General features: G+C 44.0%; 2 protein-coding genes across 16 annotated transcripts in view; both read left to right on the forward strand.

Moving 5' to 3' along the window:
- Septin2 (septin 2) overlaps positions 1-18,707 on the forward strand; it is a 41,833-nt gene extending 23,126 nt beyond the window's left edge. For all 4 annotated transcript variants that reach the window (XM_004868476.4, XM_013066904.3, XM_087210836.1 and 1 more), the window contains exons 4-13: positions 104-190; positions 2,455-2,578; positions 3,648-3,782; positions 3,965-4,082; positions 9,461-9,562; positions 9,959-10,104; positions 11,803-11,886; positions 14,325-14,382; positions 15,912-16,014; positions 16,756-18,707. In XM_004868476.4, coding sequence (XP_004868533.1) covers positions 104-190; positions 2,455-2,578; positions 3,648-3,782; positions 3,965-4,082; positions 9,461-9,562; positions 9,959-10,104; positions 11,803-11,886; positions 14,325-14,382; positions 15,912-16,013 — 956 coding nt within the window. In that variant the 3' untranslated portion in view covers position 16,014; positions 16,756-18,707. The remainder of the gene's footprint in view (positions 1-103; positions 191-2,454; positions 2,579-3,647; positions 3,783-3,964; positions 4,083-9,460; positions 9,563-9,958; positions 10,105-11,802; positions 11,887-14,324; positions 14,383-15,911; positions 16,015-16,755) is intronic.
- Positions 18,708-21,515: 2,808 nt separating this feature from the next.
- Farp2 (FERM, ARH/RhoGEF and pleckstrin domain protein 2) overlaps positions 21,516-27,490 on the forward strand; it is a 124,767-nt gene continuing 118,792 nt past the window's right edge. For 10 of the 12 annotated variants that reach the window (XR_015451160.1, XM_004868482.3, XM_004868488.3 and 7 more), the window contains exon 1: positions 21,516-21,672. The gene's annotated coding sequence lies outside the window, so the exon portion shown is untranslated. Of the gene's footprint in view, positions 21,673-21,747; positions 21,979-26,387; positions 26,409-27,490 lie in introns of those variants that run through there. The other 2 variants (XM_004868483.3, XM_087210825.1) reach the window with 2 other exon arrangements.

The raw sequence follows: 27,490 nt of genomic DNA on the forward strand, positions 1-27,490 counted from the left end.
CCAAATGTTTGTGAGATACTTAAACCCACTACCAGGCCTGGAATAAACACAAAAACGGTCATGTGTGAAAGGCCATGACAAGATTTTTCATTTCTATTTCAAGGTGAATCGGGTCTAGGAAAATCGACTCTGATAAACAGCCTGTTCCTGACTGACCTCTATCCAGAAAGAATCATACCCGGAGCTGCAGGTAACTATTGTGAGGGTAATTCTGTGTGTAAGTTTTTAAACTTACATCTGCATAACTTTTTGTTACACTGTTTTTAGCATATGCTCTTTAGCTACATGTACTACTTTTGTTAGCTATTTAGTCTCTTCTTGGGTTTTCCTTGAACACAGGAAAATCACCTGGGGCAAGCGTGCTGCACCGGAGGTCCTGGGGTCTTGGTTGTAGAATTTCATGCATTTGCCTGTGTCTCTCCTTTCTGTGAGTTTATGTGTAGTTTCTGCCTGTATTATACAGTGGATAGGAGGATCAAGTGAGAGCTTTATGTTGTTAAAATGCTACTTACAGCTGGGAAGCTAAGGCAGGAAGATTGCAAGTTTATGGCCTGCCTGGGATACATACATAAAAAATTACCGTGGAAATTAATGTCTGAGTGTTCCAGTATAGGACGCAGCATCCATGAATATTTGGGGACTCGGTGGGTTGAACACAAAGTCGGAGGCTGAGTCTTGGGCTGCCATAATAAGGGCAGATAGTTCTTTTTTGCTAGCATTTTAAAATTCATATGTTGTTTTCTTTTCTCTCCTTCTTTTTTTTTTTTGTACCGGGGATTGAATTTGGGTCCTTGCACTTGCAGTGCGGGCAGCAGAACTGAAACCACTGAGCTAAGTCCCCAGCCCCATATGTTGTTTTCTTTGTCCCTAAAACATTGTAATTTTTATTGACATGTTTAACCTTCCCCAGCAGTATGTTAATCTTTTTTTTTTTTGGTACTAGTGACCGAACTCAGGGCCTTGTGCTTGCTAGGCATGCATGTGCAGTGCCACTGAGCTAAATCCCTCTCCCTGCGTTATGTTAATCTTAGCATTGAAATTTCCCTTGATGTCTCTGGTTTCCTTTTACACAGTCCCTGTGCTCTTCTGAGACCCTTCCTCCAGAAAGAGGTAGCAATCTTCTAAGTTGTTGTGAGAAAATTAGTAACAGGTGTCTTAGTTACTTTTTTCATTGCTGAGACAAAATACCCAACACCTTGCCGGGGATTTAGCTCAGTGGTTCCAGCGCCTGTCTTGCAAACGCAAGGTCCTGAGTTCGATCCCCGGTACAAGCAAAAACAAAAACCCAACACCCAAGGTTAGATCAAGAAAGGTTTATTTAGCTCACAGATCATAGAGTTGGCTGGCTCCAAGACAGGGTGCCGTAGCAGAGGGGTATCTCAGAAAAGGAGCAGTTCATGGCAGCAGAAGGTAGCAAAGTAAGTGACAAGTCTCTTTCTGTCCCTGATATCTTATCCAGGCTATCCACTCTTAAGGCGGATAGCACACATACCCTTAATCCTACCATTGCATTCTTGATCCTAGCGTCACATACCCTAGATCCAGCCACCTCTGAAAAGCCCTACCTGTAACTAACTGCATGAGGCTTAGGGAGAACAACTAGATACAAGCCATAACATTCCTGGCCTCGCAGAGGTTCATGTACATTTCTTTATGCAAAAGGTATTTAGTTCATCTCAGGGAGTTTCTGGAGTCCTAACAGTTGCAGTATTGTTGAGAAGTCAAATCCAAAGTCTTCTCTGTAATTTAAAGCAAACTCTCAGCTGGGAGCCCCTGTACAAATGAAAACAAAGTTAAACGTCCAACATACAATGGCACAAGATAGACATTTCCATTCCAAAAGGTACCAAGAGAGGGATAGAGGGGAATGGGAATAAAGCAAGTCCAGAATCCAGCAGGGCAAACATTAAATCCTGTAGTTGCATATGTAGCATCTGAGGCAATCTGTGGCAAGATGTGAACTCCAAAAGGCTTGGGTGGCTCTGCCTTATGGCACTGATGGTGGTTGTAGCTCCTATGACTTCTCTGTTGGACTGGTTCTGCTCCCCCTTGGAGTTTTCCGTAGATGATCTACATTCCTGGCTTCTCTAACCTCTTGTGGTCTCCACTGCATCTTTAGCTTTGCACTCACAGCTTCACACACTGCCTTCTTGGGCACACTATCTTGTCTCTCAGGCTCCTCCTGAAATCTGGGTGGAAGCCTTCCTGACCCCACAACTCTTGCATTCTGCCTGCACCTAAAACCAGCACCATGTGGATAATGCCTAGGTCTGCTGCCAGCTAGGCATCCTCTCTTCATTGTATGCTTGTGTTCTTCTGAGACCTTTCCTCCAAAGAGAGGTAGTGATCTTCTAAGTTTTTTGTTGTGGGAACATTAAAAATAGCTAATTTCTCCTCTTTGTACAGTGGCTTAATTTTAAGGTACACTCTCTATTAAATTTACTTCTTTTCTAGAGAAAATTGAAAGAACTGTCCAAATTGAGGCTTCAACCGTTGAGATTGAAGAGCGTGGGGTTAAGCTGCGCCTTACGGTGGTGGATACGCCTGGCTATGGGGATGCCATCAATTGCAGGGATTGGTAAGCACCCAAGAGGTCACAGAGCCCAGAGTGCCGAGGACTCTACATGTGTTTACTGGGATTTAAACTTATGTTAATGAGTAGTCATTAGACTGGGAGTAGCTGTATCCAATAAAACAGTATGAAAATTAAAACAAATACATTTTTAATAAGAAATGATAGGGAGAATAAGTGTTTTTTTGCTAAGAGCACCATAGTGAGATCTGAGATGAATAAAGCAATTGCTGCCAGGCCTAGTGATGCACACCTGTAATCTCAGTGGTCTGGGAGAGGAGGGCAGGAAGATCACAAGTTCAAATCTTGCCTGCACAACTTAGCAAGACCCTTTCTCTAAAATAAAAATTTTAAAAGGGCTAGGGATGTAGCTCACCCTGGGCTCAATCCCCAGTACCCTCACAGACACACACACAAGCCACCTGTCCATAGATTGCTAATATAAAGGAAACAGCTTAATTTTAACTATGGCTAGCAGATAAGTATCCCTTCTTGTAGGAGGAAGTGAGACCTTGCAAGTTGCTTGAGTCAAGGTGCTTATAAATAACTGTTTACTGGCATTATTTTTTAATGTAAGGAGGTGAAATAAAAGAAGGTAGAGCAGCCTGCTGCCTGTGCCACATTGAAAATCCCACTCTTGTTGTATAAACTCCTTCCTAATTCTGAGCTTGTCACCCTAAAGGATCAAGTTGGCAGCACTAGATGACAGGCAGGAAAGGGAAGGTGCTTCTTTTGTCTCCCTGTAGCAGCAGTCCCTCCTTTTCACTGTCCCCTGAGCTGTGCTGCCCTCATTGCACCTCACAAGATCCTGCTGTGGACTGAGGGTCTCCTGCACCTCCCGTTTTTGGACGCTTTATAACATGTTCAGGCTGCTGACTCCCAGCATTGGAGGAAGATATGCTCAGCATACTTGGGAGAAACTTCAGTTTTGCCAAGTTGAGTCAGTTTGTTCTTATTTTTAAAATGAACTGTTAGAGTCTATGTATTTGGTGGGAAGGGGCAGTAAAACTTGTTTTGTCAAAGTTGAGGACTTCTTGTCTTTATATCCAAATTACTACTGAGGTTTGTGTTTTAGTTTTAAGACCATCATCTCCTACATCGATGAGCAGTTTGAACGCTACCTGCATGATGAGAGTGGCTTGAACAGGCGTCACATCATTGACAACAGGGTGCACTGCTGCTTCTACTTCATTTCACCTTTTGGCCACGGGTAAGGAATTGTTTACCACTGAGACCTGATTTCCTGCATGAGTTTGCAAGTTTCCCCCAAACTGCATATTGGAATACAAGAACTGCGAAGACTTTTGAGAGAGAAAAAATTTTGTGTGATCTTCCTGTTCTTTTCCTAGATACCTAAATACCTGTATGTGACTATTCTGCAATTGTTTTTAGGCTGAAGCCTTTAGATGTTGCATTTATGAAAGCAATACACAATAAGGTAAACATTGTGCCTGTCATCGCGAAAGCCGACACCCTCACTCTAAAGGAGCGTGAGCGGCTGAAGAAAAGGGTGAGTGCAAGCAGCTGGCAGTCCTCTGCCGGGTACTTGAGCAGGGGGAAGGGCACTGGCAGGTGCTGCCTCTGCCGGTGCCGAGGGCTGGGCTGTAGAATTTGCTCTGATTTTTTTTCCCTACATTTTGGTGGTGGAATTTCTAAAAACCTAAACTTGTAGTTTTTGCTAGTTTTAACATTTTGTTTTCATGAAAGTATCAAATCTCTATTCTGAAAATTCCCCATAGGCAAATCGTACCCACAACTAGTGGGAGTTGGCTGAGTGCCAGTAGGTCCCTTGTGTGTTGAGTAAGAGAGTGGGTGTATTGTCCCTTCATGAGGTTCTAGTGTTTTACCCAAACACTGTACAGCAAGAGGTCCATTTAAGGGTATATTTAAGCTAGATACAGTGGCAAACAATTGTAATCCCAACACTGGGGGAGGCTGAGGCAGAAAAACAAGTTTGGGCCCAGCCTGCACAACTTAATGACTAAGTGAGACCCTGTCTCAAAATGAAAAATAAAAAGGGCTGAGATACAGTGGTAGCTCAGTATGAAGGCCCTGGGTTCAGTCCTGGGTACTGCAAAGCAACAACACAGAGACATAGGGTGTATCCGTGCAGAGCAGTTCCTTGCTTGGGTTGTGAAGATGCTGCCCCAGCTGTCTGCTAGCTGATGTATCTCACCTCCTGGCTGCTTGGCTCTGTGCCCTGACTTAGTGCCCATTCCTGTGTATCTCTGTGAAGCCACTTGTTGACATTGCTGAATATTTTTAGAGGTTATTTACATTTTAAAATTATGCTCCTTGAGAAAGTCCAGTCTATGCATGCTGACCTCTGAAATAAGAGTACTTTTAATTACCCACAGAAACAGCAAATGTTAACAGTTAAGGCACTATCCTTCCAGAACATAGCTTATGTATATTTTTATTTTTACAGAGTGGAATCATATAATACTATACCGTCATGCAATTTTTCAATTTAAAAATAGATTTAAACCTCATCATATAAGGTTCTACTGCAGTTCTGACCAGATAGACACTATTCCACAGTAAGAATATACTGTAATTTGCTTTTTCATGTCTTTGTTGATATTTGGCTTCTTTTTTGCTTTGCTGACAGTTTTTTTTTGCGGGTGGAGTGGTACTAGGGATCGAACTCAGGACCTTGTGCTTGCAAGGCAGGCGACGGAACCACTGAGCTAAATCCCTGGCCTCTTTTTTGCTTTGTTTTGGCCCCCTTTTGTCCTGACCAAATTGCCAATTGCTTTCCCCTGTGCTCTTCCTCAGACTCAATGTTTCTTCCTTGGGATATTTTTTGTTAGTGATATCTTTTTTTTAAAATTTAATTTTATTGATACATTTTAGGTATACAGTATAATGACATTCATCATTGGAAATTTGCACCTTTACATCATCTCTCTTGGTTCTTATTTTTCCCTCTTCCCCTGCCCTCCCTTCAACCCCTCTACCCCTCCCTATTTACAAAGACTTTGTTTCCAGTTTTTCATTTTCTCATATTAATTGCATTCCCTTCTTTCCTTTCCCCTACCCCTCCTACTTCCCCTTCCCCTTTGACCCTGTTCTTCCTATTTCACATTATCTATTATACCTTTTAGTCCCTATTTACACTTTCAGTTTCTCCCATTAGAGAAACTGTTCGGTATTAACACATGTATTTCCTGTTAACTTCGCTTAAGAGTATCACTTCAGTGTGCATCCATTTAGCTATAAATGTCTCTAATTTCTCATTTTTTATGGCTGAGTAGTACTCCATTTTAGAAAAAAAATTTGTTTCCTATGTTCGGATTCCATCATGTTCCTCAGCTCTATTTTTTTTAGCCGTGTCCTCTCTAGATTTATTAATCATGTCTTGCACTATGGGCACAATCTCTTCTGTTATCTTAGAAATTATTTCAGATTTCATTTTTTCCAGATCATCTTTCATTGTCAGTTCAGGGAGTCCAGGTGGTTGTATATCAGAGTTGTCCATCTCATTTCCCTTTGGGGTAGCTGTAGGTGATCTGGAAGTCTAGGTTTTTTTGTTTTGTTTTGTTTTTTGGTACCGGGGATTGAACTCGGGACCTTGTGCTTGCGAGGCAGGCAGTGGAACCACTGAGCTAAATCCCCAGCCCTTGGAAGTCTAGTTTTGAGACTTGTTTACGTGTCTTCTCATTTCTATGGGGGGTGTGGGGGGCTGCTGCTGGCACCCACGTGGCTCACCTCCTCTGTGCTGGGAGCAGTGCTACGGCAGCCCTATTAGTGATATCTTTTGTCTAGAAAATTTTTCTCCCAGATGTCCAACCTGACCATGTGATTTTTCCCTGTTTCATAAATACTCCTCTTACAGTACTCCAGCACATGACCTAAAACATTTCTTCACAGTATGTTTCGTCGCTTCTCCTCACTGCTTTCCCCAGTCCCCGATATCAAGGGTCTTCGCTTTATTTTCTTTTCTTCCAGTCATTCAGAATACTACCAGGCACATTGTAAGAACACAATAATTGTGCTTTATTGAACATTGTCACACATTTATCTATTCAAAATTGTATAAGTAAAGAAATTCTTCAAAAGGAAATTAATGCCTGTTTAAATTTTTGAAAGATAGCTAAATTTCAGGCTGGGGATTTAGCTCAGTGGTTCTGTGCCTGCCTCACAAGCACAAGTTCCTGAATTTGATCCCTGGTACCAAAAAAAAAAGTTAGCTAAATTTCCCCAAAAAGTCTGCTTGTAAAAAAGTATTTCCCCAAAGTGTCGTCTGCTCTCCACCCCACTCTCAGAACTCTCCTGGGTAGGTTACCAGGTTTTGTAAGTGTTTTCCCATTGTAGATGTTGGATCTCATTTTGATTTATGTCTTCTTGACCACTGGTGAGGGCGTGTCTATCCTTGTATGCACTGCCAGTTGGTGTTACCTTAGTGCGTTTTTTACCAATTCATGATATTCCTTAAATTTTTAGGCATTTGCTGAGTGTGATGGGATAAGCCTGGAGAGGCTGAGACAGGAGGATCACAATTTTGAGGCCCCCCCTGGACATCTTGGTTCAATCCCCAGTACTGCAGAAAAAGAAAAAAAAATGTATTTTCATTGATGTAGAGTAGAGGGACTCCACAGTTAGAAGACTCTATTGTAATCTCTAATCCTGTATGGAAAGCCTTCAGGGCCTGGTTACAAAGTCTGAGGGGAACTGAAACACTGTAGTGCATGCATTCGTCCTCATATTTCTTCCCATCCTGACAGGGGCACCGACTTCCTGGCTGTTGCTTACCTCTCTACACCCTGTTGCACTGTGGTTTCTCTCTATCCAGCTGGAGCTCTCCTTTCACAGGCTGCCAGCAGTTCTGCCCTTAGAGTGCACCTGCCCTACTTGGCTGTGGCACTGAGTGTGCCTTGTACTCTGTCTATTCCACCACCTGGCGCCTCCCTGACCCCTTGAGTCCAGTTTTTCCTGATCCTGCTGTGCTCACATCAGCTCTGTGGCTTTTGCTTTTCCCTTCCAAGGATATTCTTTGTTCATGTGAGCTGCATGTGCAACCAGGAGTCCAATTTCCACCCCATGAGCTCTTGTCCTTTCAACTTCCCTGTCTTTAAATTATAGTGCAGTTCTGTCACCCAGACTGAAAACGTGGTTTTAGGTCATCACTTTCTAACTCCTCTCCTCCACTTATAAATGATCTACTGTGTTAGTTTTTCCTCGCTGTGGCTTGAGTCTCAAATACTCAAATTCTCAAATACTTGAGAATGACAGAAGAGGAAATATTTATCTTGCCTGACAGTGTCAGAGGTTTCAGTACCTGGTCAGGTAGCTCTGTTGCTTTTAAGTCTGTGACAAGGCAGAAACATGGTGGAAGGGCATGTCCCAGGGAAGCTGCCCAACTCATGGCAGCCAGGAAGCAGAGACAGAGAGAGCTATAAAAGCAAGAGCAAGAGTAAGAAAGCCATAAAAGGGGCCAGGGATTTAGCTTAGTGGTTTCGCTGCCTGCTGCGCAAGCGCAAGGACCCAAGCTCGATCCCCCGTACCAAAAAAAAAAAAGCCATAAAAGAAAGGGCCAGAGGCCAGAGCCAGTCCCTAAAGTTGTACACCCATTATCCATGCCCTTCTAATAGGCTGTACCTCCTGTTTCTGTCACATCCTGTTAATGGTATCAAATTATGATCTCATCAGTGGAATGATCATTGATCAAGTCAGGAGTTGTCATGATGCAGTCACTTTCCCTAAGCCCATCAGCACCAATGCCTTCAACACAGGAACCTTTTGGGGACATTCATAGGTATTTCCCAGCTCAACTCCTGCTCACTGAGCCCTATCTTTATGAGAACAGCATAGACCAACATATGGGATCGGCAGGGATAGACAGTAGGCCAGGAAAGGCACCATGAGGTAATGACAGAGATCATGTTTGTGCTTATTGCTCAGTATCTCCCATAGGTGAAATAGTTCCTCCTATTCAGGAAGAAGGATTTATGCAGAGGGAGGTACTGGCTTGGAGGTAAAGTATATGGAGAGGTGGGCCTTTTTGTAGTCCAGAATTAGGAAAGACAGATTTTTGGTCATGCAGGACCCAGAAGGACTTCCATCTGTATGACCAAAGAGCCAGTCCTGTGCAGAGTGGAGGCCAGGGTATTTCCTGTAACTTTGCCTTGGTCCTTCCTCTTGGTGGCACAGGTCCCAGTGAAAATATGCAGAACTCCAGGCTGCAGTGGCTGCCTGGCCTGAGTCTTAACCAGTGGCTATTAAATGACTGCTAAGTGCTGCTCCAGCCCAGTTTTTCCTCCTTTCTGGGCCTCGTTGACAGATCCAGTTGTGAGACTCACTGCTAGTTGCATGCTGCCTTTAAATCAGAAGCCCTGCTCCCTCACTTGGTGTTCCAGGAACTCTCCACTTGGTACCACCAGGCTTTGTTCTCATATTTATCTAGATGTCTTAGAATCCACCCTCCAGAATTCTTGTTCTTGAAACACACCTCTCCTCTCCAGGCCTTTCATGAGGTGGTTCTTCTGCCTAGGTTGGTTCTCTCTCCTCTCCATCTGTGAGGCTCCTGCCTGTTCCCCAGGGACTTCTTGTGCGTCTCTCCTGTCCCTGACCCTTCTTGAGGTTGATTGCGAGGTGCTTTTCAGTGAGGCTGTTGTGCTGGGGCCATCAGCCATAGACTCTTAGCGCTTTGCACGTTGAAGGTGGTAGTGTATTACTGCTAAAATTATTGTTATGCCCTGAAAAGCTCTCAGAATTCAAGAATAAATACCTTTGTAGCAGTTGATAAAATCATTTGACAATAACTTGAATCAATTTGATTCTTTATTACCATTTGTATAATTCTGATATTTCTAATGTAATTAGTTGGACTTGGTTAAAATAATATTCACTTTGCTAACACTGATCTTGATTTTGCCATTCTTTCAGATTCTCGATGAAATTGAAGAACATAACATCAAAATCTATCACTTACCCGATGCAGAATCAGATGAGGATGAAGACTTTAAGGAGCAGACTAGGCTCCTCAAGGTGAGGACTGGCTGTGGGTGCACAGTGTGAACACCTCCTGCTCACTGTTGCCTGCGCATGCAATTTAGAGGGAAGACTGGGCAAAGGGCTGGGTCTTAGAGGGCTTGACCCACGAGGGATGGTCTGGGTGGGGTCAGCCCAGAGTGCTTTCACTTCAAATATGTTAAAAATAGCTTTCACTGAAGGCCTGGAAATATTATTCCAATTTTAATTTGTTTCTGATTTGTTCCACACGGAAGCTATCTGATACTTGGAAGTAAAGCATGTATGTATGCCTTTAGCTGTCAGCTAAAATTTGTAGTTGACAGCAGTGGGCCAAAACTGCTGGTTATTGTATTTGCCATGAAAATTTGGGGTTCCCTTTGTGGAGCACATTTGCCCTGTGTCTCTTTCTAGGCCAGTATCCCATTCTCTGTGGTTGGATCCAACCAGCTGATTGAAGCGAAAGGCAAGAAGGTCAGAGGTCGCCTCTACCCATGGGGTGTTGTGGAGGTTGAGAACCCCGAACATAACGATTTTCTGAAGCTGAGAACAATGCTCATGTAAGACATTGCTGTCCTACCTCTGGCCGAGCTGTGGGTGTGCATGGTGATCATCCTCAGGCGCATCTGCAACACCTTCATGCTGCACTCAGGTGGCTGGTGCTGAGTGCCCAGCACCAGCTAGCCTCTTCCTCCTGTGGCCTGCAGCTCAGTACATGTTCTTCTTCCTCCTAAATGTCTCAGATTTTGATGCCACAGGGACTCCAGACCTAGACATGGTCCAAGAGCCCCCAGAGTTGGCAAGGAGTGAGGCAGGCCTTTGGTGGGCACTGAGCAGCCACCCCAAATCATCAGCCTTAGCTGTCACTGCATGGTCTCTACAAGCCTGAGATTTCAGTCCATTTTTAGCAATTATAACAAGCTTGGCTACAAAAATAGATAGACTACCTTTAAAAATGCATTTTACATATAATAACATACACGTGTTGCTGTTACTCTTAAAGAGGCTAGGGGTTGGTTTAGGGGGACTCCCTCTTGTCCCTGTGCTGCACCACAGGGTTTGTTCAAATAAAGCCTCACTCCAGTGATCCTGTTAGGAAAAAAGAAGAGGCTATTGGAAAGCATATTACTTAATACACTTCCTTATTTTTAATTAAAATGTAATTATACACATTTATGGGTGACTATGATAATTCAACATGTCTCCAGCACGTGCTAATGAAATCAGGGTACTTCACATTTCCATTTCCTCATCATTTATGCTTGAAACTTTCAAGCTCCTGTCTTGTAGTTCTTCATAAAGTACACTTCCTTAATGAGAAGAGTTCAACGAGAAACTTCCCTGTATAAAGTAACATTTTAATTAGCTGAAGATTGCTGTATATGCCACCAATACCTCACTTTAACAGTTCTTAGTGAATGGAAATGAGTAAGATGTTCACATCCACACTGTCCCAACAGAAATGTACCATAGTGTTTGTTCCTCTGAATGTGTAAGTTTGTTTTTGGCTGGTTTTTTTTTTTGGTACTGGGGATCGAACTCGGGACCTTGCACTTGCAAGGCAAGCACTGAGCTAAATCCACGGCTCTGAATGTGTAAGTTCTTGAAAACGCCAGGCAAAAACACAAGCCATGAAGGTTTCATAAAATAAAGATGGGCCAGGGATTTAGCTCAGTGGTTCTGCCACCTGCCTCGAAAGCACAAGGTCCTGACTTTGATCCCCGGTACCAAAAAAAAAAAGTTGGAAATAAAATGAAGAGAAGCTTTAATTCAGCATTCGTGGGCTTCCCTTCATGGTCTTGTCCATAGCTTATGCTAATCAACTCTTTGTGATGTAAGATTAATATGTAAACTTCAAGCCTAAGTCATCAAGATTTAAACTGCATATTTCCCATAAGATCTTTCAGAAGTGTGTTGTAGTGCAGACCTTGTTTACCTCATAGTCTGTTCACACCTCTGTCTGTCTGCCTCCCAGTGGTGATGGCCTTGTGCGGGGACTGGCAGTGTGGTAGCAGAGGTCCAGTGAGAAAGACTCATAGAGACTTGTCATTCACTGTGGTAACAAGGGAGATGTTACCATGGTCCCACTAGACATTACCATGGCCAGACTCCTTCATCCCGAAGTTGTAGCAACTTCCTTGTACAGTTTAGCCAGTATTAGGGAGGGTTTAGTATACTGCTGGGTGCTCTGTATACTTGTGCTTTCCTGTGAGAATCACAGGCGCACAGCTGCTTCAGTCCTTGCTTTTCTCTTTCAGCACCCACATGCAGGATCTCCAGGAAGTGACCCAGGACCTTCACTATGAAAACTTCCGTTCTGAAAGGCTTAAGAGAGGCGGCAGGTTATCACAGTATCCCAGCTCTTCTGTATCATGTTTCAAGCTGTGTTCTCCCCTCCTCTGTGTGTCCAGCTCAGCCTTCTTTTTTTAGTTATTATTTTTAAATTTTTGTTCTGTTATTTTATTGTTTTAATTTTTATTTTGGAGACAAAGTCTCTCTATAGCTTAGGCTGGCCTCAAACTTGCCATCTTCCTGCCTCAGCCTCCCAAGTGCTGGGATTACAGGGATGTGCCACCACATCCAACTTCTTTTGTTTAGGTTTGATTTCTTCAGATAGTGCCTTGCTGTGTAGCTCAGGGGGCCTTGAACTCACTATGTAGACCAGGGTGGCCTTGAACTCAACAGTCCGGCTTCAGCCTCCCAGAGTGCTGGGAGTTTAGGCATGCACCATCACACTTGGCTTCAGCTCAGCCTTCTTGACCACTAAGGAGGTACTTAAAAGTGGGCTTCCTGGCTGGGGATGGTAGCACACACCTGTAATCCCAGCACTTGGGAGGCTGAGGCAGGAGGATCACTGCGAGTTCGAGTCCAGCCTGTGCCTACTTAGTGAGACCTTGTCTCAAAAAATCCAAAAAAAAAGTTGGATTCCTACTCAAAAACTGTTAGGAGAAAGTTGCTGCTTGTTAAATCAAGCTTTTGTGGCTTATTAAAAAATTGTTCCATAAAGTACACATGAAAAGTAGTCTAATAAGGCCAGAGGCTTGTATTAGAATATCTCCCAAAGCATCCCTCTGTCTGGTTAAGGACAAACATGTTTGCCATTAAGAACCATAGCTCAGGGCCGGGGATTTAGCTCGGTGGTTCTGCCACCTACCCTACAAGCACAAGGTCCCGAGTTCCATCCCCAGTACCAAAAGAATAAATAAAATATTAAAAAAAAAAAAAAAAAAAGAACCACAGCTCCATGGGCAAGGGTGAACCCACCATGGGTGTCATCATAACAGCAGCTCTGCAGGTTCACAGTGACGCCCTCTCTTACCTTTTATCATATATATATGAGAGAGAGAGACACACATCAGTTCTCAGCTTTGTAGTTCAAATTGGTGTTGAACCTATTATGTAGTCCTTGAACTTGTGGAAATCCTCCTGCCTCAGCCTCCCAAGTGCTGGAATTACAGACGTATACCACTCTCCTAATGTGTTTTTATATGAGATCTGTATTTTGTGACCCAATCTATATCTGAAAAAAATTCCATCTCTGCTCAGAATAGAGCTTAATGAACAAATAAGAGATCTGTGTCAATTATAGTAGCTCATTTAAAGTATTCATATTTTAATAACTTCAATAGGTTTGTTGATATGACTGAGGTACACATTAAAGTCTTAACTTGGCAGGCACAGTGATACATGCTTGTAATCCCAGCTAAAGGCATGAGGATTATAAATTCAGGGATAGGTGGGCCTTGTGGCACACACCTGTAGTCCTAGTCCTTGGGAGGCTGAGGCAGGAAGATAGCTGTGAGTTTGAGGATAGCCTGAGCTACATGGCTGTTTTGTTTTGTTTTGTTTTGGGGTTTTTTTGGTGCCGGGGATCAAACTCAGGACCTTGCACTTTTGAGGCAGGGGCCAGAACCACTGAGCTAAATCCCCAGCCCTAGCCTGAGCTACATAGTGAGTTCAAGGCCAGCCTGAACTATATAGTGAGACCCTAAGTCAAACACTGCCCCCCCCCAAATATATTTTTTCAAGGCTTGGTAACGTAGTGAAATGCTGTCTTCAAAAAATTAAAAGAGGCCTGCCCCGCAAGTGCAAGGACCTGAGTTCAATCCCTGGTAGCAAAAAAATAAAAAATTAAAAGAGGCTAAGGTTATATAGCTCAGTTAGCTCACTGGCAGAGGCTCTCGGTTCAATCTCTGTGTGCATTCAGTATTTTAATCTGGGAACTAGACATTAAGAGCCAGTGGCAGGTGGATAAGCAGCAGCCTGCCAGGAATCTGCTGCTGTGCACCGTGGTCTGGTGTGTGTGGGGAGCACCCCTCTGTCTGCATGGCTGGCCTCCTCACTCAGGCACTGCTGCTCCTGTGAGGCATTCAGTCTGCAGTCACAAGAGCAAGAGTAATGAAAGAAATGCTGTCCCAGCGTGAGAACACAAGTCTGCTGACTTTCCTAGTTGTGGCATTTGTCCTTGTTTTGTTATTTGGTACAGGGGATCAAACTCAGGACCTTGCACTTTTGAGACAGGTGGCGGCACCGCTGAGCTAAATTCCCGGCCCTGTCCTTTTTCTTCATTCTGTTTCCTGTTCTTTTAAAAAATTTTTTATTTCATTTTATTTTTGTCTGTTCCCTTCCTCATTGTGTCTTTAGTTACAAAATAAATGTATGTAATTTTAAACAGATTCTTCTCAGAATTCTAAAAGTAAATATTTTTCTTTGGTTATCTGTAATCAGAACTCACCATATTTGTTGCAGTATTGTAATTATAGTTTCTTTCCACTTTTAGGAAAGTGGAGAATGAGGACATGAATAAAGACCAGATCCTGCTGGAAAAGGAAGCTGAGGTAAGCAGAAAAGTACTATTCTTATGACTAAAGTCGATTGGATTATATCCCAACACAGTTTGTAATTAGCTTCTGATGGTTTTTCTTCCTTAATTTTTTGAGAAGGAATATAAATAACTGTATGCAATAGTTTGTATAAATACATAATATACATGTTACACATATATTACCTTATTTTACCTCTAGTAGTAAGCTAGCTAAAAAACTTGGAAAGAGAACTTAGTAATGTTATTGATCATTTGCCCCATGAATAGATAGTAACCAATTGAAAAATGAAGTGAAACTGCCATTTGCATCCATTACCAAAAATTTGAGATGAAATATATAGGCCTTATATGGGGGGAGAAATTAGAAAACTACTGAAAATATTTTTTAAAGATTATAGTAGGCCAGAGTTGGTGGTACCCGCTTGTAATTCCTGTAGTCAGTAGTCTGAGGTAGGAGGATCATGAATTATAGGTCCACCTGGGGCCACATTGTGAGTTCAAGCCTTTTCAGGACTACACAGTGAAACCTTACCTTAAAAAACAAAACAAAAAAAAAGATTACAGAGACATATGACATTGTAGGTGGCACAGAATCAATAAAGGCTCACACTCCTCTAAATGTGTAGATTTAGTACAGTTATAAAATTCCCAACAGGAATTGTGTGCGCTGGCTGAGTTTTTTTCTTTCTTTCCTTCCCAGTAATTCTAATACCGTTAAGGTAAGCATGGGAAGTACAGGGACGAGGCTTGCTTTACATATTATAGAAACCCTTGAGAACGGTGGTCATGCAGGCCACCGTCCAGCAGGAGACAAGCAGCATGGCGGTGTCATGGCCGGAGAGCGCCCAGACCTGGATGCAGATATCTAGGGATTATCTAGGCCACCAGGGATTAACTGGATTAAGCCAGTGTAGATCCAATAGTTAAATGTTGAAGCCATAGCCACAAGATTACCTGAAGAAAATCTGAGTAAATGTTTCACATTACTTTACTGGTGGCCTCTCTGAACACATACAAGGCACAGTGATAAGAATTGGTAAGGGTAAAGATCCAACATTGACTGTTTTCAAGGCTACCACCTCATTGGCCTCCACAAAAGCTGAATCATTCTCATTCATTTCTCACTACCTACCAGGTAACCTGTCTCTTTCCCACCTTTTGGGGTAAAGAAAAATAGCATTTTCTTATTTTTCTTTAATTATGTGCTTCTAGTTATTGATAATTTGTGTGTCTTATTGTACTTGCATATTTTTATCATGTACCTGGTTTTCTGTTGAGTTGTTGGTCTTTTTATTGATCTATAAGAATGCCTTTTATTTTACCATGTCATATGTTAGAAAAACATAGAAGTTAAAATTTAATGGCTTACATGGCTGGGGATTTAACTCAGTGGCACTGTGCCTGCCTTGCTAACCACAAGGTCCTGAGTTTGATCCCCTGTACCAAAAAAAAAGTTTAATGGCTCACAGAACATTCATAAATAATGTTCAGGGATGACAAACGGAATGCCAGTAACGTGCCCAACATGCACTGTGTTCACAGCTCCGCCGCATGCAAGAGATGATCGCAAGGATGCAGGCGCAGATGCAGATGCAGATGCAGGGTGGCGACGGTGACAGTGGGGCTCTTGGGCACCATGTGTGAGGTGTGTGCACGAATGCATAAGTCAGAGGCAGTCCCTGGGCTCTCGGGCACCATGTAGGAAATGATGCTTGCATACTTGTGAGTCTTAGAGATTGACCCTGGTGTCCATCAGCCTTGAAAATGGGCAGCTATTACTGGGGATCCCATTGGCTGAATGTGACAGGTTCCTACTTCTGAAGTCTTACCATTGTTTGGCTTTTTTTTCTCTTTATCCCACCTGGTTCTTGATTTGGTTGCTTTACTTTGATTATCACATGGGAACTTTGAAAAAGTCCTAAGATGAGTGTGAAGTTCACACTGATGAATAAAGGAGTCAGTGCTGCTGTAAGAGTCTGAAATGCTCAGCCTATGGTCATCTAACAGGTGATCGGTGACGGAGCCTCCTGCTCTGCATGGGCCAGCCGTGGCTCTTGCTGAGTGGAATGAAATGCGGCCTGCTCAGAGGTAGATGCATTTGACTAGGAGAGAGTGATAGGTGCTCACTTGTTTCCTCTGATTTGTGTCTCTCTCTCTCTCTCTTTTTTTTTTCCCTGTACTGGGGCTCGAACTCTGGTCCTTAAGCTTGCGAGGCAGGCGGCAGAATCATTGAGCTAAATCCCTGGCCCTCTTTTTTTTAATGTAAGGAATTATAAAGACTTTATTTTAGATACGTAAAGTTAATGTTTATCTCTGCATACTTTTCAGTTTCACAGTGCTTCAATTTTCCAGGTACCTCATAAATGACATTGTTTTGTTTTTCTAGGAATCCCTCCTGAATAAAAAGAACACATTCCTGTTGAGGGTTATTGCTACAGATTTTCATGAGATCCTTGGAAGGGTGCCCGTTCTCATATGTAGTACCTGTGCCTAAGAATTCAATTTTTTAAACTTTTGATGTGGGTCTTTTTTTTGTATGAAGTACTTTTAACATTTGTATTTCATTACTATGTTACACTTTATAATTTGTGAGATGAGCTCGTGTTTTCATTTTCTGTCCTCTTAACTAACCACTAATGTTAGAATTGATTTCTGAGAATCAGCCAGCATGTATAGTGAGTATTGAATTGCTTTGCTGTAGCTTCTTGATTTACATCTAGACCATCCAGGTTTAGAGTGTTTCTGTGTGTGGACATGTACCTGTGACCGAGAAGGCTGCGTGAACTTGGTACCAGGGCATTTGCTTACCAGCTTGCACTGTATGGAGCCTGTTACCTTTTTTGGTTTTGGTTTTGTACAACACCCGAATCCTTGGCTGCTACAGTTCAATACCGATAGTTAATTCCTATGCACATTTACCTTTAACAGAATAAAACAGAGCAGACTTTCTAATGAGATAACCTGCTTCTATATAAGTAACTTTTTAAAAACAGAGTTTTAGGGTAGATTCTCATCCTAAGTCATTTTTTAAACCTCTGCAGAGAATTCATCATGAGCACTTTTTATCGTGTTCGCCACGGTTACTGGTTATGCTGTGCTGCCAAGAAAACCAAACCAGCTGTGAGCTCCAGCTTCATGTTGCAGTAATTTTTTACACAATGAGAGTCAGTAAACTGTTTTTACACAACTAAATTAAGAAACCATTTTTAAAGAAATCAGCCTTTTTGTATTTTATGCTGCACTTTAATGTATCATCTGTAACTGCAGGTGTGAAAACCCTCCTGAGAAGTCGAAATTGGAGTACTTTGTTCAGCACACTCCCAGCCCCAGCCTGGGTGTTGGATGTTGTCCTGTTAGAATGCCGTAGCCCCATGAAGCCCAGACCCCTGACTGGTTTTCCTGATTTGAGTGTTCCTTCATTGTTCCTTTTTTGAATAATTTTCTGTTGGGATAAAAATAGCAATTGTCTTATTTTTTATGTGCAGACTGTGATCTATTTTCAGCCACTGTCATTCCCTTCATTTTGCACAATACAGATTTCTCCATATGTCCTATGGAGTGAAAGGCATTTCCAATCTGGGCCACAGGCTGGTAGCCAGGTACCCACAGTCAAAACTGCATCTGGTTTGTCTTCTCAACACTGTGGCCTTGGTCTCCCCTTCCTGCCCTTCCTCCTCCATCTCCCAGTAGTTCACCTTCGAGTCATCTCCGCATTTCTTATAACCTTACAAAACTGGGCCATAGGAAAGAATGGAAGTGTGAGGAAGACAGCAGTTGTACTGGTTCAGTATTTTCATTTTATTGCAACAGGAGCAGTTGTGCTGAAGAAAAGGCTTGATTCGTGATGAGATACAGAGATTTGGGATGTTTTGTTTTGGCCAAAAAAATCCATAGTGAGATGGTCCAAAGGGGTTACAAAGGTTGTGAAGTCGAAGGCTCTAATGGTTAAGCTCATTGTGTGAAGCTTCTACAGAGAAAAGTGTCCTGGACTTTAGAATACTCTCATGCAAAGTCAGTGATTGGGGTTATTTTGACATGTATTAACTGCTTTAAAAAGTATACAAACAAAAGGCATTTTCAAGGTGTCAGTGTCAGCCCTGTGTATGTCTGAGTAGGGTCTGCTTGGGGGCCACTGGCACCTAGTGACGGCAGTGTGGGCTGGGAGGGACACCTGGTCACACTTCTAAATCCGCTTTTGCTTTGCTGTCCAAGTCTAAACATACATGTTCTTTTACTAAGAGATAATCTTTATAGAAATGTATTTTTAAAACACTTTGCATAGCAATATTGTATCCACTTAAACTAATCTTTGTATTCAATAAAGCACTATTGCTTAGATATTTTAGTAGTTTTAATTATTGTTTCTTGTTTTACTTTTTGATTAGTGTATGTTTGTAATACATAATGAATACATTCACTGTGGGGGTTGGTATCTGTACACATGGAATCTTAATCTTTTTTACTTCCCCTTCTCCCCCTCCTGGTCTCTCTCCATCTCTAGATCCTCTTCTAATCTGCAAAAAGACTCCCTGTTTTCTATTATCTTTTATTTTGCTCTTTACATTATTTATACTTTGGGTTTCTCATATAAGAGAAATCATGATATTTAACCTTTTGTGGTTATTTCAATAAGCATGATCTCAAGGTGGATCCATTTTCCTACTAACAACTCTAATATATCTTTATGGGTGAGTAGTACTCCATTGTGTATAAATACCATTTTCTTTATCCATTCTGCTTTTTATGGATGTATACTGCTTCCAAAATTTAGCTATTATGAGTTGTGCTGCTATAAACATGGGTGTGCGTGTATCACTGTAATATGGTGTCCTTAATTCTTTGCAGAAGATACAGAGAGAATAGCAGGGTGGAATGGAATTTCTAGTTTTAGTTTTTTGAGGAATCTCCATACTGATTTCCATAGTTTACATTCCCTCCAACAATGAAGCATTTCTTTTTCACTGCATCCTTGCCAGCATTTGTTTTTCCTTTTTATTTTTTTGGAGACAGTCTTGGTTATGTAGTTCAAGATGGTCTTGAACTCACTGTGTTGTCCAGGCTGGCCTTGAACTCAAGGCAATCCTGCCTCAGCCTCCCAAGTGCTGGGATTACAGGTGTGGGCCACCAAGCCTGGCTTGAGTTCTTTTTTTTTTTTTGGTACCAGGGATCGAACTTGGGTCCTTGTGTTTGCGCAGCAAGCGTTGAAACCACTGAGCTAAATCCCAGGCCCTGGCTTGAGTTCTTAATGATAGAAATTCTTTCTGGAATAAGACAGAATCTCAGTGTTGTTTAATTTGCATTTCTCTAATGGCCAGAGATGGAGTGTGGTTTCTGGGGAACATTCAAAGCCTCAACAGTATCCAGGCATGAAATCAGGAAGAATGATTTGTATCAGTGACATCAGGACTTCATAACTGTTGGAAAGTTCAGCCCAAAAGAAAATGTAAAGGCTGGAATTGTTTACAGGTGTTCAGACCATCTGCCAGGAACGTTCTGAGACCCAGCTGGTAAAAAGCTCAAGGATCCGAGTTCGATCCCTGGTACCAAAAAAAAAAAAAAAATTGGGCTAATAAAGAGTTCAGTGATACATGTTCACCAATTAAAAAGTGTAGCAACGACTGTAAAGGCAAATATAAATGAATGAGTCCACTGTATCTAAGGAATTTCTAGTTATCTTCCGTGTTTCTGAGATGAGATGAGAAAGCTCTACAACTTTATCAAAGGAAACTAAAGACCTGAACCTTATCCTACTTTGGATGGCAGAATGCCTCCACCCCAGCCTTGGGCCGTCAGTGAAGCCCACAGGGCACCTGTCCCTGGCTCGTGTCAGTGCTCTCGGAGCTGCACCCAGACCCCTGGGGAGTGGAGCTTTACCATTGAGCTCTCTGCGTGTTCCTGGACCCCATTTGTGCTGTGTCCTGCCGGGCTTCACGGTACGGAGCTCCCCTGCTCGGGCCCGGGTCCCTGGACGAGTGTGCCACTCCGGGGTCTGCCTCTGTAGCGAGGACAGTCCACTGGGCTCATGCCAGGAGCTGGTTGTCGCCAAAGCTGGGGTCTTTGTCGCTGTGACTGATCAGAGGAAAACCCTCTAGTGCTGGGAGACAGGGGACCTCCCCGCAGGGCCGAGCCCAGTCTCTGCGTCCCCTACGTCCTCCTCCTCGTAGGTCAGAGGTCCTCTCGCTTTGTCTTAGTGGAAAACCATCCGGCCTCCTTGAGAGCAGAGCACTGTTGGGAGTCTGAGGACGTGTGCGAGTAGCTGCTGGATTGATTAGCTCAACTGCCCTGTTGGGACAGCTCGTATCAGCCGGCTTCGCAGGCACGGTGGGCAGGATTTGCGCTCAGTGAACCCCTCAAGGAGGCGAGTGTGCTGCTGCGAGTCACAGGCGTGCAAGGCCTGGGATCTGACCGCACGTTTCCATTGCCAGCGGGGATGCCGAGGCCGGAGAGGGACCGCGGAGACTGCCTGTATGCGGAGCAGCATCCAAGGCCTCTGCTCTGCCTTGTCTTCGCTGCAGCACTTTTAAAAAGTACACTAATTTTAGGTGTACAATATACTGACACATTCATTACTGGGCGTTTGCACCTTTACATAATCTATCTGGGTTCTTTTTCCCTCTTCCCCTACCCTCCCTTCAACCTCTCCACCCCCCCATTTACAAAGCCTTTGTTTCATATTTATGCCTTTCCCTCCGGCAGTGGCTCCTAGCGCCAGTGTACCACGGTTAGGCTGGACCCAGAATGGATGCGATGAGTGGGGGTTAGGAAGCGGGCAGATGGCGAGGGAAAACGCACTTGGTGCCAACGCAACAACCCTGCAAGCCGAGGCCCCACCCACCAGGCCCAGTCTGCTGGGAGCGGAGGCCACGTCCAGGACGCCGCGGCTACGCCCAGCAAAGGCTCACGCATCCAATGAGGCCGCCCGGCGAGAGAGGCCCCGCCTAGCGAGACTAGGCCCCGCCCAGGGGACGGTTTCCGCCGCCAGGCCGAGTAGGCCGAGACGGCCGAGACAGCCGAAGCTCCGCCCAGCGAGCCCGGTTGCTGTACAGGTTTGCTTGGACTTCGGCGTCGTCCCCCACCCCCGCCTCCGTCTGCTCACCAATCACAAGTCGGTGTCGCGCTCGCAGGCGCACAGGGGAGGCCCCGCCCCAGTGCGCCGCAGGCCAATCGGCGGTGCGTCCGCGGCCAGGGCGGTGTCACGTCGAGAGCGAGGCGCGGGGGCTGGAGGCCGGCCGGCGGTTGCTAGAGGGCGGCGGCGGCTCGAGGCTCGGAGGCCGCTGTGGGCGGCGCAGGCCTGACAGGCGGGGTAAGGTCGTGGCGGGCGTGGGGGTGCGGGGCGCGGACCGGGTTGTCCTGGGCCTCGCAGCGTGGGGAGGTCGCGGTCCACTGGAGAAAGCGCGCCGGGCTCTGCGGCCTTCGCGAGGTTTCGGTGGGGGACGCCCGCGGGTGGGAAGCCTACGCGGAGGGCGGGGCCGGGCTGCGCGGCCCGCGTGGATGCGGGGCGGCCGCGGAGGAGGCAGCTGCGGAAGCCCGGCCCCGAGCCACAGGTGGAGTCCAGAAGGGCGAGTGTGGAGGCGCTCCTTGCGTGCGTGTCGCAAGTTTTACCTTCAAGGTGGGAATCTGTGTTAGCTGTTAATATTCTTACCCCACTAGGGCCTAGAAACCGTCCCAAGCCAGTGGAAGGCCGCCTGAGGGAAAACCACTGAAATCGGGTACTAGAGCGCACCCCAGTACATTGCACAACCTGGATTCTGAGTATCTTTCCGTGTACACAGGTGAAAGCAACCACGGGCGACCTTTCAGGTCCATTAGTGGCTGTGAAAAACAACAGAAATCATCGAAGGAAATAGTCTCAATACATAGTGTTGAGAAAGAATAGAAAGTTAAGATCCAGGGTCAAATCTTTAAAGGGGGATTTTTCTCTAAGTTTTACTTTGTTTTTTGTGGAAATACTTGATAACCAAGGTGCCGACAGCGTATTGAGACGTGGGAGGAGGGGATATTCGAAGTAGGAAGGCATGGAGAGACTGCACCTGTGGCCGAAATAAAGTTCTTGGGAGTGCCTGGACACCAGAAGACATTTGTGAAGCACTTCATCGTGCCTGTTGATTCCAAAGTCGTTGGAGTAGACATGCCGAGTTACCCGGACCATTGTAAATTGCAGGAAAGGGAGGGTCAGAGAAGTTGACTTGCCGGTTTAGGGTGACACCTTGGGGTATTTGCAAAGCCAGTCACAGCCCCCGCTTCTCCTCTGCCCTTGCTTTCTGCACATGGTTATTACCCAGCTGCTGCTGGTGAACTAGGTGCTGATGATGCACTTTTCTGAACTGCAGGGCTTTCTGCTCTTTTGCCTGTAGAACTGCTGTCAGTCCTTAGTAGAATTTCATGTTCCTACTTACTAATTCCTTTCCCAAGGGGGAAGTTGATATAAGGTATGTTGTTTTATATCTGCCTTTGATTCCTTATCTGCAAAATGGGTTTAAAATTTACTTACCTTTTAGGGTTATTGTGCAAAGAATCTTGTTTATTTTATTTTATTTTTGGTACCGTGGATCGAACTCAGGAACTTGCACTTGCAAGGCAGGTGAGGCCACCTGACAAAGAATCGTTTTTAGAAAGCTGTTGATGCTAGGGGTGCAGTTCAGTGCTAGAACACTAGCATTGCGTGTTTGAGGCACTGAGTTTGATCCCCAGCCCTGGTTTGGGAGTATTAGGAGCCCCAGTGAATGGTAAGTTCCTAATAAATGGTAGTGATTATTTTCAGGTGGAAGAGTAACCTGAGCAGATTGTGGAACTCCAGCCCTATTTATAAAAGCAGTTGACTGAGACGGGAAGAACACAAATTTGTGGCCAGCCTGGGAACTTAGCAAGAGTCTTAAAATTCAAAATAAATAAATGAAAAGAGCTGAGGACGCAGCTCAGTGCTTCATTGTTTTAGTCTTTTGTACTGCTTTTAAAAAAATTTTAAAGGCAATTGAAAATGAATTAGGCAATAATGAAGTAGAGCTGTCATGCGGGGAGGAAAAGGTGAGAGCTGCATTGCCAAAGCAAAGAATAATGCTTAGAAGATTCCATGCATCATAGTGAAATCCCAGCCCCAAGGAATTCACTTTCCTCCTTACTTTGCAAACATTCCTGCTTTAGTCACGTCAACATTTCGTCTGTATTCAGACAGTAACAGGTGTCTTTTATTGTTGCTGCTTACTCTTCAGTTCTTTCATGTTTTTCCATCACCCACCTACCTGCCTGTTAGCTTGCCAGCTTCCCCTTTTCTTCAGTTACTGTGAGCTTTAGTGTTAGGTGTAGAGACAGAATCCCATTGTAAAGTTGTGACTGTGGTTCTGTTCTCTGAGATGGGGATGTGTAGTCATTTCACCGTAGTATATTTGTCAGTGTTGGGGTTTGGCTTTACCTTGGCAACGGAAGTTGAAAAGTTGAGGGTTCCTCAGAACTTAGTATAAAGTCTAATGTCTGGTGGTTTTCTGGGGGAGTGTTTATGTTGGTAGTAACTTTGGTGTAGTGTTTTTGGAGAGCAGCTATAAGCGTGTGATAAAGATTTTGATTTTGGAATTCCACTTTTGAAAACAATCTGATAGCAAACCTTGTTATGTCCATAAGTTAAACATGCTTCATGGCTAACCCATTCCTGTTCTTCCTTCCAATCAAAATTTAAACCATTTTGACCCATGGATATATGTTTTAAAATATGCCTTAACCTAAAAGATGTGTGACACAGCAACTATGGTATTGTAAAAAATATGTGAGGGACCGGGGATTTAGCTCAGTGGTTTTGCCGAGTTCGATCCCCGGCACCCCCAAAAAAGTGAGGATGTGAACAGGATGAAGAGGGAAGTTATAGTACTGTAAGTGCTACTACTGATGTGTGAGATTATTGCCATTTTGAAATTCAGAAGCACCCAGGCATGCTGTGGGGGGCTGAGGCAGGTGGATCACAAATTCAAGCCCAGCTGACTTAGTGAGACCCTGTCTCAAAGATAAAAATTAAAAGGGCTGGAAGTGTAGCTCAGTGCAGTGGCCCTGGTTTCAGTCCCTAGTACAAAAATAAAATAAATTCAAAAGCAGAACGATACTGTAGTGCTCTAGGGTGCAGTGGTGAATCTTGTTTCATCCTATCTCTGCTCCTCAGCCTGTCCTCCTGATGGCTGTGACGCCCAGTTGCATACCTGCTTGGGTTTGGTCCCACCCAGTAGCCTACTGGGTCCCTCAAAGCCTAGCTGCAAGCTGCCTCTCTTCAGCTGTCTTGAGACCACACTAACCTTTCCTCTTCTGTGCCCTTTGGCCTCCTTGTTGCCTGACCCTGTCAGGCCCGGGCTCGGGCCCAGCCCCACTGTTGTGCTTGGGAGCTGCTGCAGGACAGGCTAGCAGTGGTCCCTTCCTCTTTGTTTCTCTTCTGTGACTGCAGTTGCAGATGGCCTTAGTTGCTTCTACGGTCGTCTCACTTTCTGGGTTAACTTCTCTCACAGCGTGCCCCGTGCATGCCATGGAATCAGGGTGGGGTTGAGGCCGCCTGTGAGCTGAATAACTGCCAACCTTTTTGGACCTGAGTTCCGGATCTGTAGGGTGGGCATGAAGCCAATTGCACAAAGTGTTGTGAGCAGTAACTGAGATGGTGTAAGCAAAGGGCTTGGCATGTGCCTCCTAGCAGTGGTGTTCGTGTGTACCAGGACATTCAGAGGGCTTGACTGCAGTCTTTTTGGTGAGGCCTCCTCTCTACCCCTCCACCTGCCAGGTTCCTTTCGGTCATCCTCATTTTATTTCCTCCAGAGAACTGACCACACTATTTAACATATTGTCCTCTTTGTTTGGAATTTTCTCTCTTATAAACTCCTGTGTCCATAAGTGTTTAGACTTAACTCAGAATAGGTGTTCAAATGTTTGAATGCATCAATCATATCTTATTGTGGGGCCTAAAGCATATACTGTACATTTTGGGGGAAGGGAGACTCTTTAAGGAAGAGAATATATGGCTGAGTGTTCTTGGCTGTAGTCCCACTTACTCAGGAGGCTGAGCCCTGAGCCCACAAAGTGTGAATCACCCAAGACCCTACCTCAAGGAAAACAAAACAAAAAGGAATACATAAGGGCTGGGGATTTAGCTCAGTGGTTCTACCGCCTGCCTGGCAAGCGCAAGGACCCGAGTTTGATCCCCGGTACCAAAACAAAAAAAAAAGAGAGAGAAAAAAAGGAATACGCAAGTAAAAATTTAACTTACAAAGTAAATTATTTAGAGTGAGAAAAAAAAGTACAGATGTGAAAAAATGACCAATAATGCAAATATAACTAAATTAAGAAAAATAGTACATTAGTTACTTGACCTACTTCTCCAATTAATTGAGTGACACCTATAATACTTTTTTCTTAGCTGTGTATTTTTAATCACCTTTTCATATGACAGTGAGAGAATAGAATTCATTGATTCCTCTATCATAGTTGCTAAATTTTCATTAAGATGTGTATAAGGTGCAGAGATGTAGCTCAGTGATGCCACACCTGCCCAGCAAGTGCAGAGTCCTGAGTTCGATCCCTGGTACCCCCCCCAAAAAAGATGTGTATAACATGATTTCACATACAGACATACTTGCTGTTTCTAGTGTTGCTCAGATGTGTCCCAGAAAAGCAGTTCTTTTTTTTTTTTTTTTCATTTTTAGTTTTGCTTTTTCAAGTTTTTTTTTATTGGTACATGTTTATGTTTGCAGTACATAATGATTACATTCATTGTGGGAAGTTGGTACATGTGCATAACGTGTCATAATTCTTTATACTCCCACTTCCCCCTCTTTCCTCCCCCTTTGCTCTATCTCATGGTCCTCTTCCCCTTAGTTCTGATTAATTCCGTGTTGTACAGTTCCAATTTTATATGTGCTGCCAAAGTGAGGACAGTTCTATCCAGGAAAGAAAATACACCTGAGGCACACTTATAATTATATTGCAGTATGATGGATGTTCTCTCCCAACAGGCAAGGACTTCTGTTTTGACTATGGAGAGCTGAATTCTCTGCCTGCAGTTCAGCACATCTGATGGTAAATTTCCCAAATGAGTGATTGGCTTCTTACATTTCAACCTTCTTTTCCACTCCCTGGGCACTTCCCATGCCAGGTGCTATCAACCCCCTTGTGTTGCCTCAGGATCCCAGATCCTGCACCTGTGGCACAAAGCCCTGGGTGACACTGGGTGTGATAGTTCTATCCAAGGAGCCTTACCTGGCTGAAATGGCTGTAATCACTCAGGTGTGTGGAGAACATAAATATGCTCCTGCCTCAGTCTCCCTTAGCCTGCCAGTCTGCCTGGCACACAGGGGAGAGAGACAAAGGCAGAGTTTCACACAGTGGAAAGAGGCAGCTATCCTAATTTATTGCAATCAGAATATTTTTGCTAAATTTTACAGAAGTAGATGACCATAGAGACACTGCTTAGGGCCTTTCTTAGGAACATGGAAGGATTCTGTATGAGAGGCTCAGAAACATTAGCTTCATGATCCGCACTAGCTGTATACTCAAGCTGTGTTGTGGGTGCAGTTTCCTAGCCACACACTTGATGCCAGATCACCTGTGAGGGTGTGAGGTGAGGGCACTCTGTACATCTTCAGCAGCTAGTGGGCATGTGTTTAGGAAGAGAAAAAAATTTTAGAAATTGTTTCAATCATGAGGCTTTACTAAATCTTTTATCCCTTTATGATTACAATTCTACTTTCTTCAGTAGTAGTTAATAAAAGGAAATTGGGGAAGAAACCCAATATCTGAATAAGAAATCAGTCCCAGAGAATACTACTTTTTTTTCTTGGTACTGGTGATTGAACTCGGGACCTTGCGCTTGCAAGGCAGGTGGAGGAACCACTGAGCTAAATCCCCTGCCCAATACTACATTTTTTTAATCGAACTGTTTTAGAAAGAAGAGTAAATACAACGCTTAGAGGAGAACAAGTAATTTGCTTTCTCTGGGAGGTGAGCAGTGAGTGATGTGACCTGGATAACTGCTCTCAGGAAGGATTTGAGGCCAGCAGCATTATAGGCAACTTCTGGAAACTGTCTGATTTCAAAGGTAACATACTCATCACTGAAAGCAGTTTGGAAAGTACAGAAAATTGAAAATAAGAAAATAAAAA

Source organism: Heterocephalus glaber, unplaced genomic scaffold (genome assembly GCF_053883595.1).
Source record: "Heterocephalus glaber isolate CG9 unplaced genomic scaffold, H.glaber_assembly_v1.0 deba00001226, whole genome shotgun sequence".
Classification (NCBI taxonomy): Eukaryota; Metazoa; Chordata; class Mammalia; order Rodentia; family Bathyergidae; genus Heterocephalus; species Heterocephalus glaber.